Below are 13,870 nucleotides of genomic sequence, written 5' to 3'. Positions count from 1 at the left end.
ATTTTGACAAACTTTTGCCTGTAAAAGACACCATCAAGGAAATGGGAGACACTAAATGGGAGAAAGACAAAACATTTGCCTGATGAGGGCTAGTATCCAAATTACTCAGTGAATATTAACTTGAACAAAGCACTGTCAGACTGTCCTACCTTGATCTCTATAGGACATTACTCTCCCAAGCTGCCCGGACAATTCAACTTAGCCCTTCCCTGTCTCTTAAACAGTTCTTTAATTCCTCCAAGAGTTTGTCTCAACCATTCTTTCTTTATTTTTAGCAAATGTGTTTATTCTTAAGGAATTCATTATAAATTCCAAAATGTACAGCCATGATCCTAACTTTTCCCCTAAACTCTGTCTTATCCCCAACACCAACTGTTTATTTCTTTTGTATGTTTCTTGCCTCAAACCTGAAATGAAATTCATTTTCACCTTCCACACCTGCCTTTGTAGATTCATTCTCTCAAACTTTGGCTTTGACCTAAATTCTAAAACCAAGAATGTACTTGAGTAGCCTGGGGTCAGAATGTGGAATATGAAAGGATTCTTCTCGTTATACAGATAAATGGCCTCCACAGGGAAGCCTCACCTCTCAAGCTTGGTAAACCAAGTTTCTTACAACAGAATAACCTCAAATGCTTTAAAAGTCAACAACAATAAAACATGTGGAAACTACTCAGAGTGATTTTTTAAGAGACAATTTCAATTATGCAATATTGAGGTATACAAAAGTATGAATAACACATCGAATGCTCACACCTAGCACACACAGCATGTTCACACCTAGCACACATCACATGTTCACACCCAGCACCCAGGGCTCCTGCCTGCACTCTCAGAGTTCTGTGTTCATACAGTCATTTCACAACAGGAATGCATCCTGAAACTGCAGTGCTAGCAGCTCTGCTGTGTGGACATCAAAGTATATACACAAATTAGGATGTGATGCCATCACTAAGCAATGTAATCCCATGGGAACATACTTTATGTAGCTGCCATGGGCCCAGCTTCTTGCATTCATTCCCCTTCTATTTAACTCTTTTGGTCTCTTTTACTTAATATTTTCTGCTATTTGGTCAGTGTGCCCCCCCCACACACACACGTAACAAATTATTATGTGTCCAGAAAGTTGGTCTCTCATGCACCCCGTGTATATAGTGCCAGCATACCAATACCTAATACATGACTGCATTGCTGTGCTTTTACATTCCATTGAAGTAATTGTGGTCTGCAATGATTAAGTAATCCTAAAAATCCCCATGTAATTCTGGGGCTGGGGAGATGGCTCAGTAGTTAAGAGCATTTGCTTCTTTTGCAGAGGACCCAGGTTTGGTTCCCAGCACTCACATGGCAGCTCATAACCCTGTAACTCCAGTTCTAGGAGATCGAGCACTCTTTTCTGGCTTCCATGAGCACCACACACACTCACATACATAAGATAACTCCTATAAATATACATACAGTATTTGCCTTGAATGTTCGAAACTTTGTAATACAAATAAACGGTGGTAAAAGTTGCTCAACATGTACTTAATGACACCAAACTTTTACCTAAATTTGTATAAATTATAAGTTTTGTTGCACATATATTCTACCACATATTAGTCAGAAAATTTATTTCATCATTTTTTTCTCTAAATAAATGGCCTTAACAGTTGCCATGAATTTCATTTATTGTCTTATTACACGTCTCAAAGGGCAAACATTACTCACAAAGTATAACAGCAGATGCTGTTTTATTTAGTACTAACTGGCTGTCACTGAGATGGCTCCTCCCCTCCTCTGAGTTCTTCTTGCTTTGGTTTGAGACCTCGTATCGCCGGAACCATTTCAAAACTTCTTGGCCACAGTGCTTGCAGTTGGGGAGAAAGCTGTGTGGCATGAAGAACTCTGGCCTTCCCCATATTAAGTGCAAGGCTTTTGGACAGTAGCAGAGTCGGTACATTTGCTCAGGGTTAGAAACCAGTGCATGAAGCAGAACCTAAAGGCTTGACTACAGAAGATCATTACTTTGTTTTGATCCTATGTACCTCAGGGTTCTGCTGCTGGGAATACATGGGACCTTTAAGAGTGGCCTGGTGGCAGGTCTTCAGGTCACCGGTGGTATGCCTTTAAGGGCAACTGTGGGACCCAGCTCCCCACTCACTCTTTGGCTTTCTGGATCCTAATGTAAAAGGTTTTGCCCTTCATATGTTCCTACCTCACCACAGGCCCAAAATAAGCAGGCCAAACCAATCCAGAATCTCCAAAACTGAGAGCCAAAAATAAGCCTGACTGTCCCCTATATTTTGTATAACAATTTTTTAAAAATCTGACATCATGACACTACACTACGCTCATGCTACTCAACTCCCCACCTTTGTTTGTTTGTTTGTTTTGTTTGCTTGTTTGTTTGGTTGGTTGGTTGGTTTTACCTTTTTATCTGGGACTGATCAATACTGTGGCCCAGAAATGTAAGCACGGTGCCGTGCTGATATGTATAGCTCAGTTCACCCAAACCACTGACCAGCATCTAAATAAACCTTCAGTTTATCTACCTAGTCTCCAGATAAAGACCATTTAGATAGCGTCCAATCGTTAAGAACTGCAAAGGTTTATGCATGAATAGTATTTGTGGGCCTTTTAAAGCTTTGCTTTAATGGGGTTTTGGATGGCTCAGATGTAAGAGCACTTAGAAGAGTGAGGGCCTAAGCTTGGATCCTCAGAACCCACCTAGAGCTAGACTCAGCAGCCTGTGATTGTAATACCAGCATTCCCTTGATGAGATGGGAACCCAGCTACAGACAGGGACCATGCCTCAAACAAGATGGAAAGCAAGGACTTCAGGTCCTCTGACCTGCACACATGTATGAGTGTGAGTGCTAGTGTGTGTGTGTGTGTGTGTGTGTGTGTGTGTGTGTGTGCAAGTACACACACAAATAAAAGAAATGGATGAGGGCCAGTAATGGCTCAGTGGGCAAAGGTCCTTGTTGACAGACCTATACTTGAGTTTTGATCCTCAGGATCTACACAGTGAAAGGAGTGAACTGGCTCCTGTACTGTGGCACATAGGCTTCTTACTCACCCATCAAATAAAATATATATAATAAAAATCTGTAACGAAACAGATGAAAGGATCAGAATAAAAATACTAAAGACATTAACATTTATGCTTTCCAATGTAGAAAGCATTTGTGCAACAACAACCTCCGAAATACTTAAATATTCAATAACATGTAACTTAACTCAACCCAAACAGTCTATTGAAAGCTTTCCCCATGTTTAGGTTTATTTGATCCTTAAGTTTTCCTTTAGCATGTCATTTAGAATTGACTACAACCTTAATGGCTTTCCAGAGTGAGTTTTACTTTCGCTTGTTAATATCCACCCTACTGCTTGCTCATGAGACAAACAAGCTCTTGCACTATTAACAGAAGAGCTTTCTGAAAGTAGCATTAACCATCTGTAGCATTTCATTCTTGAACAAATAAATCAATAACGAACTGGATGTGTTTATATTTCTCATTATAGCAGTTCATGAAAGGTCTTAATGGGGCAAATAAATCAATAAAGAGTTAGATGTGTTTGTGTATCTGCTAACCACAATTTAAGAACAGTCTTAATGGCCAGGTCCTTAAGATGCAGAAGCTTCTCTGTGAACACTGCAGTTGTAGCAACATTACTTAACTCAACATGACTTAATGAGGAGCTGGAACAGCTCTGACTAGTTCTTCCTCACCAGTCTCCTACAAAGCTCCATCTCCTATATCCTTCAGTGCAGATAACTGAGGTTTCACAAGGAAAATAGACATAGACATCTGTCCTTGTACTCTTATAGACCAACACACGAGGTAACAAGGCAATATGTGCCATATAACCCATATGTATGCATTTCTTAGCAAGGAGAAACCAAGACTCATTGAGCTCTGCTCCATTCAGATACAGAGTGGTGAAAGAGACTGAGCTATTATTCCAGACAATGAGTTTCCTGAGAAGTGGCCAGGAGGAACTGCCCTCTTAAAGTACTGACAGCATGGCAGGCACATTCAGATGCATGACTGTGGGAGCAGCAAAGGCTCCCAGCCAGTGCAGGTGGTGGACAAGACTCTAATGGCAGTTCTAGCAACTTAGAGGATTCAGCTACCTTGATGTCATTCAAAGTCTGATTCAGCTAATACCACAGAGTGTTAGCTTGATCTAGTGTGATATTTTCACTTGTTTGATTTGTTTTTTTTTAAACTGGATATATTTTATTTACATTTCAAATGTTATCCCCTTTCCTGGTTTCCCCTCCATAAACCCCCTATCCTTCCTCCCCCCTGCTTCTATGAGAGTGCTTCCCCACCACTCCCTCCTGCCTCCCTGCCCTGACATTCCCCTACACTAGGGGTATAGATCCTTAGCAGGAGTAAGGGCTTCTCCTCCCACTGATGCCCAACAAGGCCATCCTCTGCTACATGTGCAGCTGGAGCCATGGGTCTGTCCATTTGTACTCTTTGGATAGTGGTTTAGTCTCTGGGAGCTCTGGTTTGTTGGTATTGTTGTTCTTATGGGGTTGCGAACCCCTTCAGCTTCTTCAATCTTTCTCTGACTCCTCCACTGGGGACCCCATTCTCACTTCAATGGTTGGCTGTGAGCATTGGCCTCTGTATTTGCCATGATCTGACAGAGCCTCTCAGCAAACAGCTATATCAGGCTCCTGTCAGCATGCACTTCTTGGCATCAGCCATATTGTCTGAGTTTGGTGGCTGTATACAGACTGGATCTCCTGGTGAGACAGTCTTTAAATGGCCTTTGCTTCAGTCTTTGCTTCAAACTTTGTCTCTGTATTTCCTCCTGTGAATATTTTTGTTCCCCCTTCTAAAAAGGACTAAAGCATCTTCACTTTGGTCTTCCTTCCTCTTGAGCTTCATGTGATCTGTAAATTGTATCTTGGATAATCTGAGCTTTTGGGCTAATATCCACTTAACAGTGTGTTTTGGGTTTTTTGGGGTTTTGTTAGTTTTTTGTTGTTGTTGTTGTTTGGTGACTGGGTTACCTCACTCAGGATGATGTTTTCTAGTTCCATCCATTTGCCTAGGAATGTCATAAAGTCATTGTTTCTAATAACTGAGTAGTACTCCATTGTGTAAATGTACCACATTTTCTGTATCCATTCCTCTGTTGAAGGACATCTGGGTTCTTTCCAGCTTCTGGCTATTATAAATAAGGCTACTATGAACATGGTGGAGTATGTGTCCTTGTTACGTGTTGGAGTGACTTTGGGATATATGCCCAAGAGTGGTATAGCTGGGTCTTCAGGTAGGATTATGTCCAATTTTCTGAGGAACTGCCAGACTGATTTCCAGAGTGGTTGTACCAGCTTACAACCCCACCAACAGTGGAGGAGTGTTCCTCTTTTCTACATCCTCGCCAGCATCTGCTGTCATCTGAGTTTCTGATCTGGTGCGAGGTGGCATCTCAGGGTTGTTTTGATTTGCATTTCCCTGATGACTAAGGATGTTGAGCATTTCTTTAATGTTCCAAAAAAAAACCAAAAAAAAAAACCCAAAAAAAACAAAAAGCATTTACAAGGTGAGCTGAGGGATCACTACTGTGACCAAGAAGAAATGTATACCCTCTTGGTGGCTGTAGCAACAAGAGCAGGAGCTATGTGGTACAAGCTCAGGAAGACAGGACTGAGAAGTTGGTTTTTGTTTGTTTGATTCTTTGGTTTTTAAACAGAAACTCAATTTCATGAGACCCTGAGAGGAAAGCTCTTAGGCTGGACATTTCAAAAAGTCTCAGCAGTTGGGAAAGCAAGATCAAGAAGTAAATGTAAATATAAAGTAAAAAGTCAGCAAATATGGCCTTGTAAAAGGTCAGAAAGATGAACAAGCACAGAAGTAATCAGCATTAATGACTCAGACTTCGAAAAGCTGGGCAAGAAGGCAGTCAAGACCTGCCAAAATGCCAGCAAAGAAACAGTGTTCTTAGTGAGGTTTAGAGCAGAAAGGGAACTTGCTGGGTGATAGAGGGTGATTCATCGAAAGCAGAACTTCTTGGTTCTTAGTTTCTACACATTCTATCAATAGGGACAACCTTCATGTTAAATGGATAACTAACAATGCTTAAGGGGGAGATTCCACAGGAAGGTTCATTCAAGTCTATTCATCAAGCGATTTCTACCAATAGAATTGGGAAATCAAAGTCACTGAACTAAAGTAAATTCTTTGAACTGCACAGGATGAAGTCTGAAAGGATCAAGATAATTACTGCTGCACTTTGCAGAAAGTAGGGCTACTGGTGGGTTCTACCACTAGAGAGAAGTAGGCATGCGCAACTCTCCAACAGATTCTGAGAAGAATTCTCCCAGTGTGGGGTTGGGGATATGGAAGAAAAGAGCCTGATCATAAGAGGACTGTACACCCATATCAAAAGAGCACAGAAATACGTACAGAACAAATCCACCCATAATCCTACAGTCCAGATATAACAACTGTTAAAATGTGTACATGTTTCTAATGAATAGATATTTTCATTTTCATTTGCATCATACAACATTCTCATCTCACTCAAAGCTCTTTGTGAATATAATTTACAAGTTCCGTAGTAGTTTAACACATGGAGGCAGGAGCAATTATGTAACCATAAAGAATGACACAATTGGGCTAGAGAGATGACTCGGCCATTAAAGGCTAAGTTCACAACCAAACACATAAGAACGACACAGTTGACGACAATGGTTATAGCTCACAAAATCTAACGGTGAAACCAACCAATCAGCACACACTAACTCACTGTCTTCCGTGTATGCATAAATACTATCTACAGTATGTATTCTTACATGGCCTACAGCTGGACATACAGCGAGGAGGAGGAAAACCCCTGCCCTGATTGGGCCTCACTTCTAAGTGGGAAAAGAGACAATAAAGATAATGATAAATGTTAAGAAGAAAAATAAAGAAGAAAGAGTATAGATACTGATTCGGGAAGCTGAGACTTTAACAGAAGCAGTCAGAGGTCTGCAGTCACACTTCACTCTGAACCCCCCAGAGAAGATATCAGATTCATCTCAGTGAAGACTTGAAGAGCAAGAAAAAGAAGGATGTGAGCATACAATGCCTTGATGCGACAAGACTGGTTCAAACCTCCCTGGACTCCAGTTCTAACCATCTTTTCAGATACAAACTACAATAAATTCCTTCCTGTCAGACAACTCAGGTTATGTCTCCTCTCACTTGAAGCTCACTGACTTAGTGATGTTCATGGTTTCACACCTGGATGTGAGAACCTTCTGCCTGAAGAACACTCTCCGTGTGGCCTCCACACCACTCTCATTCTAACACTGTCTGTCTGTCTTCTGTAACTTACGATGGTTAGGATAAAGCCCAGATTCCTCAATTGTAGCAGAGAAGTAAGTCCACAATTTGGTCTCAGCATCTTTGGTCTTAGATCTCAAAACTCCTTTGCCCTTTTCAACACTGTTTTCTCGACCTGAAATTTCCTTCCACTGGATGGTTAATGATCTCAACCTGCATGTCATTCTTCAATTACAGGGGTCTTACAGGTGAGGGGCAGGAGATGAGAAGATTAAAAAGATAAGAAAGCTGGGGTCCGGAGTCTTGCATAAGTGGGATCTTATGCCAAGGAAGTGTATTAGGAAACACAATATCTTACATACAGTTTTTCCTGAAAGGGAATTGGGGACAATATCAGCAAACGTTATCATACAATGAAAAATTCAGCAGGAAGTTAATCTAGCAATTTGGGACAGATACCATAGCCCCTTAGGATGGGAAGAGTTGGGTTCCCAGGATCTTAAAACCACAGCTATTATGGTTCTGCCAAGTATATTGCTGGTTTAGAGAAGGTACTATATTCCTTCTTAGGGCCTCAGGGGAATCTCAGGCCAGGTCCTATGTAGTACTCAAAAGTTAAAAGGGGACACACACACACACACACACACCAGAGGGGAGTCTTTGGAGTTGATTCTTCATTTCAGCCAAAGAATGCAAGGTTGATTTAATATCTATAAACAAACTAATATAAATATCATATCAATGGAATTAAAAACAAACCACACAATCAACTTGACAGTAAAAAAAGCATTTTGTAAAAATCAATAACCAATCTATGATCAAAACAGTCAACAAACTATAAACAGAAGGAAAATTTCTTAGTCTGATAAAAGATAGTTAAATCACCCCAACCCATACTGTATTTAGTGGTATAAGAAATGTCTTCTTAAGATCAAAAACCAGATAAAATACTGGCTTTTATCCCATCTATTCTACACGGGTATTAGAGACTCCAGTCAACCAGGTCAATGGAACAAAAGGAATGTCAATCAGAACAAAAATAAAACTATGTCATTTGAAGAGAACATGATTTTGTTCAAAAAGCTAATAAGTTCAGCAAATGGCAGAATACAGGATCGATATATAAGCATCATGTATCCATGGTCTAGCAAAGAACCACCTCAAAATAAAACTAATAATTCAATTCATAAAAAGAAAACAAGGGTCCATATAACCAAATAAGGCTTAAATACTGAAAACCAAAAGTTCTTCAAAAGGTTAAGACTTAGAAAAATAAAAATCCTGGTTCACAGATTGAAAGCTTAACACAGGAAAGGCAGCAATGTTCTCAAAACCGACTCAGTACAGTCCAGCAAAGACACAGCCAACTCTTTGTTGCTACTGTTTCCTTCCAGGAACCAATGAAATGGTCATGAAATTACGACAGAATTGCTAGTCACAGGACACAGAAACTAAACTGTCTTACAGAAGGAAACTCTTAGGGGATTGCAATGTCATGGTTTCAAAAGAACCACGTGTAGTCAACTGGAACAAAACAAAAAAATATATAAACATGAACTCATGTTTATAGCTAACTGAGTTTTCACAAGGGTATCAAAACCAACTCAATGAGAAAGAACGGGCTTCTCAATCAATGATACTAGAACACTATACTCCCCATATGGACTTGGACATATCATATGCCAAAAAATAACGTCAAAGGCCAAAGATGTAAATACAGAATCAGAGACAACAGAATTTGCACACATAGGAATAAATCTTAATATGTGACAATGATTTGTCTTAGACATATCTGATGCTAATAGCAACAAAAGAAAAAAAACCTGAAATTTATCATAATTTAAAACTTCCTTCTTTTGAGGAATGTGAGCACAACACCCTGAACGGGGGAGGATAATGCACTGGTAAGTGGAGTGTACATCAACCTGTCAACACAACAAAGTGACAAGTCCCCGGTTCTTAAAAGATAAAAGATTTAAACAGATAATTCTATATAGAAGATATGCAAAAAGCAAACACCCCACACACACACTTCTTGATGCCATCAGTCACCAGAGAGATCAAAATACAACCACAAGGAGACACCACTTTGACTCATTAGGATGGCTGTAACCAGAAGGACAGGTAATCAATGCCCTCAGGGAAAAAAATCTAGCCCTGTGTATGAACACCAGCTACAAGGAGACACAAGACCAAGGAAAGGCCCACAGATCCAGGACTGCTTTGTCCTTTATTTAGGACTTACTGACAGAAGTTTGGTGGTCAAAACAGCAAAAAGCCTGTATTAAGCTTTCAATCTGTGAACCCAGAATTTTTATTTATCTAAATCTTTTTCTTTTAAAGAACTTTTGGTTTTCAGAATTTAAGCCTTATTTTGTTAAATGGAACCTTATTTTCTTTATCTCTCCATTGTCTAGGTCAGAGGGGGGCTTTAAAAAAAGACTTATTTATTTATTTTATATATGTGAGTACACTATAGCTGTCTTCAGACACACCAGAAGAGGGCATCAGATCTCATTACAGATGGTTGTGAGCCACCATGTGGTGGCTGGGAATTGAACTCAGGACCTCTGGAAGAGCAGTCAGTGCTCTTAACCTTGGAGTCATCTCTCCAGCCCAAAAGGGGGCTTTTTAAAACAGTAGGACATAATGTTTTCTCCAAACTCAGGAACACAGCATGCTTGTCTCAAGCTAATTCCAGAGATGGCCGGCAGGTTTAGAAACACACCAGACTCTGCTCATGCACTCCCACATTCTAAAGGTTTTCTCTACAAGCGATGCCAGAAAGCTCACTAGGCTGACTCAAGGGCAATCATGTGGTTATGACCCAAGATGGAGGCAGTCATTTCAACCTTGTCACTGCAATTGGTAAGATGGAGAGAAATCAAAGCTTTCACATACTGCTGGGACATGGGAAAGTTGCTTTGTTAACTATCTGGCAGTTTCTCAGAATGTGAAATGTAACTGTATGACTAGGAAATCATGCTTATTTTTAATCGCAAAGAAATCTTTACACAAATGGCAACATTATTCCTAAGAGCTGAAAGGCAAAACAACCCAGATGTCCATCAACTAACAGAGATCAGAAAAATGTCACCTATCAACAGAAGCTAGTATTCAGCCATTAAAAGGGATGAGGTACATGCTAGAAGATAAATAAATCTTGAGACTTTGTGTCAGTTTAAAGCCAGTCAGAAAGTGCATAGGTGATCCTCCAGACACAGAAAAAGATGACTGGTTGCCCTCACTAAAGATGGAGGAATGAGGAGAGTGATGACAACTTAAAGGCTCAGACTACCTTTGGGAGCTGATGAAATGTTTTAAAACGTATCGGGCTGATGGCTACACAACTGTAGATATGCAAAAAAAAAAAAAGTAGATTTGTGTGATTAAAAAGACAAATTTCATGTTACATGTATTAGATTGGGGGAGGGGAGAAAAATACTCCTCTATAAAAGCTTTGCCAAGTTGTAATAAGAGGCAGTTGCATACGCACATTTTCAACGTTCCCAGTGTAGACCACAATGAACACCAGCAACGAACACTTTGGTACTCACCTCGTAGCATATCTGTTTTCCTCTACCAAACCAGTTCTCCTAGGCAGGGATTTGACTTCTGATCCTTGGAATTCAGTGTGTGTCTATACACTATGTATGACATGTGACAGTATTGCTGTTAGCCAAGACTGTCCTTAAGTGGCCCTGAGTTGACCTCAACTGGGGTCAGCACCAAAGTCTAAGGCAGAACCTCGAATGAGAGGTAAGTGAGAGATGAGCATTTCAGTAATGAAGAAACAAGCAGGGCAAGGACCTCAAGGCAGGAACACTGACCACCAGTACCTGGAGCACTCAGAAGGAGGGGCGTCTTCTACTCACATTCCATAACATTTCTTTAAGATATTTCAGTTCAGTAAAAGGGGATTTTAGAACTCTGCAGTGGTTAGGATTATCTCAGATTTACTCTTCAAGACAAAAACCACAGATGGGGTGTGGGTGGGGGGGACAAAGCTTTTTGAATTTTGTAATGGCCGAAAGTGCAGCCTCACAAGCACAGCTCATCAAACACATTCTGCAGGCAGAATAATGTGCTCAACCTGCCTTCAGCCCCTAGAGCATGGCGCTTTGCATTTATAGTATTTTTAATCTCGAATGCTCCGGAGGATGGAAGGACAGCCAATATGCACAAATTCAAAGAGGATTACAGTTCAAAGGGAGCTGTCCAGCAACCAACAGGCTGAAATCAGAGGAGATGGTTCACAAAGCGTTTACATGGCTCAAGGACATTACAGGGATTATTCACAAGACAAAGTTACCAGTAGAACTTTGTGAACAACATCAAATTGTTCCAGCCATTTCTCCCAGGATTCAGGCCCATGCATTAACAGATTCTGTCAAACTGCCAGAATGCAGTAGTCAAAGGGGCTGATTTTGAAACGTGCCAAAAACCAAGAGTAATAGCCATGAGAACAGTAACTTATCTCTACCTCAGGAACAAAAATGTTTTAAATTATTAAACGAAATCTTTGTTTTGTTGTTTTGAGACTGAGTCTTACTATGTAGCCCTAGCTGGCCCGGAATTCATTACGCAGACCAGGCTGGCCCTGGACTTAACTTAGTGATCCTCCTGACTCTCATTGTAGGCGTGCACCAGCCCAGCTCAAGTTGTAATGTAAGAGGCAACAAGAGGCTAAACCAGTGGGCGCCCAAAGCCAAGATTCCTACCAACTAAGGTTTCTACAGATGCATGGCAGAAAGGGAAAACCTACTAACTCAGACGCAGGTAGTGGGCCTGGGAGGCCACACCGCCAGCGAACTCCGCGGCTGCCCAGTTGGCGCTCACCTTCCGGGCCCGGTGGCGGTTCCGGCCGCTTCCCGCGGGACAAAAAGGCCTTAGGCAGCAGCAGCGACACGGCCAGGACGAGCCCCGAGGCCAGCGCCACTCTCTGCACTGTGGAGTACGCCATGGCTGCGTACCGCGGAGCCCAGGAGTCCGAACCGGAACCGGAACCGCGACGCACAAGCCTACTCACACCGGACCCTCGGGCTGCGCGGACGGCGGCGCGCGAGGGACAAGAAAAGAGCTCCCTCCACTCTGCCAAAGTGCCCCAGGGCGGTGCGTTGTAAGCCAACAGCAAGCGCTATCTCCTAGCATGCCTGCGTCTAGCTGTCACTCAGGCCCGGGTATTCTAGCACCCAAACCTGGCAGTTTTGCACTTTTCTCTCCATTTCTGCTCACCACCCAGCCCTAAGCCCTTCCCTCCTGTGTGGAAAGAACTCACTTTCCTAGCTTCCATTCATGCACTTCCCTTCCACACATCAACTTCAACCACGGGTGATAAAACAAAACTCCGTAATACTGAGCTCTTGCCATAGCGTAAAGCCTTCCAGAACCTACCGTAACCTTCGGAACAACATCAAACTTCTTTCTCTGATCTCAAGATCCTACATGCTCTACTCTTACCAGTGTTCTTTAGAAGCTGGAAGACACATTATTTGCTACCAATTTTCTTGTCTCCATTGACCTTTATTCACCCCGTTTCCTTTACCTGGAAAATTCCTGTTGTCATCCTTACCTGTCAAAAGCTCACCAGAAGAAACAGCTTAGAACAACTTAGGGAACGTTTTCAAAAGCCAGTCTCCTCATCCATTACAAATGCTTGGCTCCATGCCACCTGTTTCTGTTCCTTTAACAAGTGTTCTTTTAGTTTTAATCTATTGCACAAACTCTGAAGTTAGCATTACAGAGTGGGATAGATTAGATGGGTTCCACTGAGAAACAGGTTGGCATCTAAACAAAATTCTCAACGATTAGCTCAACTGCAAAAGGGAGTCAGGAAAGGCTCTGCTGAAGTAAAGTTTGAGCTCTTTATTTAATTGGCAGGCAGTTGAGAGGAGGATTCAAAGTGTCCTGCCATGTTCAGAGAACTACCAGTAATTTATTTTAGCTGGACCTTCCGTTGGTGACCAGCCATAAAGTGGTGAAACTGTAGATCTCAAAAGTAGATTTTGAAAAGTGTAGGGAGAACTTTCAGTTAAACGTGGAGGGTAGAACATTTGCCTTTGCTTCCCGTAGGCACCTCGTGAAATGAATGTGAGAGTGCCCATACTTACAAGACTAAAGAGAATGGTAGAAAACGGGGATATCAGATGAGAAGGACCAAAACTCTGTAGGGTACATAGCAACATCACCCAACAGGAACATAATGTCAGGTTTTCCTAATACTCACATTAAAGGGGTTAAAATAAAGAGGTGAAATTAACTTAAATAAGTTTTACGTAATTTGGTATACCAAATATATCATTTCAGGTTGTGTGGTACTAGCCAGTCACATTTTAGTGTCCCAGTAACCACACGTAATGTCAGCTACCAATTGGATAGTAAAGGTGTACAACATAAAAAGTTAATTGGTTACAAGAGGAAAGCCTCTATGAAGCAAACTAAGTTGTTCCCCAGAACCTGTAAAATTCTAGTAGTTAGAAGCACTGGTCACCTTTGAAAGCTGGGATGTGGTAATGCATCGGAATAAAGAAGGACTTGTTGAGGGTCTAGTTAAGAAGTAGACATCCAAACTGGGCATGGTGGTGCTCACTTTC

At 41.4% G+C, this 13,870-nt stretch overlaps 1 protein-coding gene across 2 annotated transcripts in view; it reads right to left on the bottom strand.

The window, feature by feature from the left end:
• Positions 1 to 12,248, bottom strand: part of RIC3 (RIC3 acetylcholine receptor chaperone) — a 43,380-nt gene extending 31,132 nt beyond the window's left edge. For both annotated transcript variants that reach the window (XM_080913139.1, XM_080913140.1), the window contains exon 1: positions 12,117 to 12,248. In XM_080913139.1, the coding sequence (XP_080769265.1) occupies positions 12,117 to 12,240 (124 nt within the window). In that variant the 5' untranslated portion in view covers positions 12,241 to 12,248. The remainder of the gene's footprint in view (positions 1 to 12,116) is intronic.
• Between the last annotated feature and the right edge of the window lie 1,622 nt (positions 12,249 to 13,870).

Source organism: Micromys minutus (genome assembly GCF_963924665.1).
Source record: "Micromys minutus genome assembly, chromosome: 2".
NCBI lineage: Eukaryota > Metazoa > Chordata > Mammalia > Rodentia > Muridae > Micromys > Micromys minutus.
Note: the sequence above shows the minus strand (reverse complement) of the source record. Positions and strands in the feature narration are given on the sequence as shown.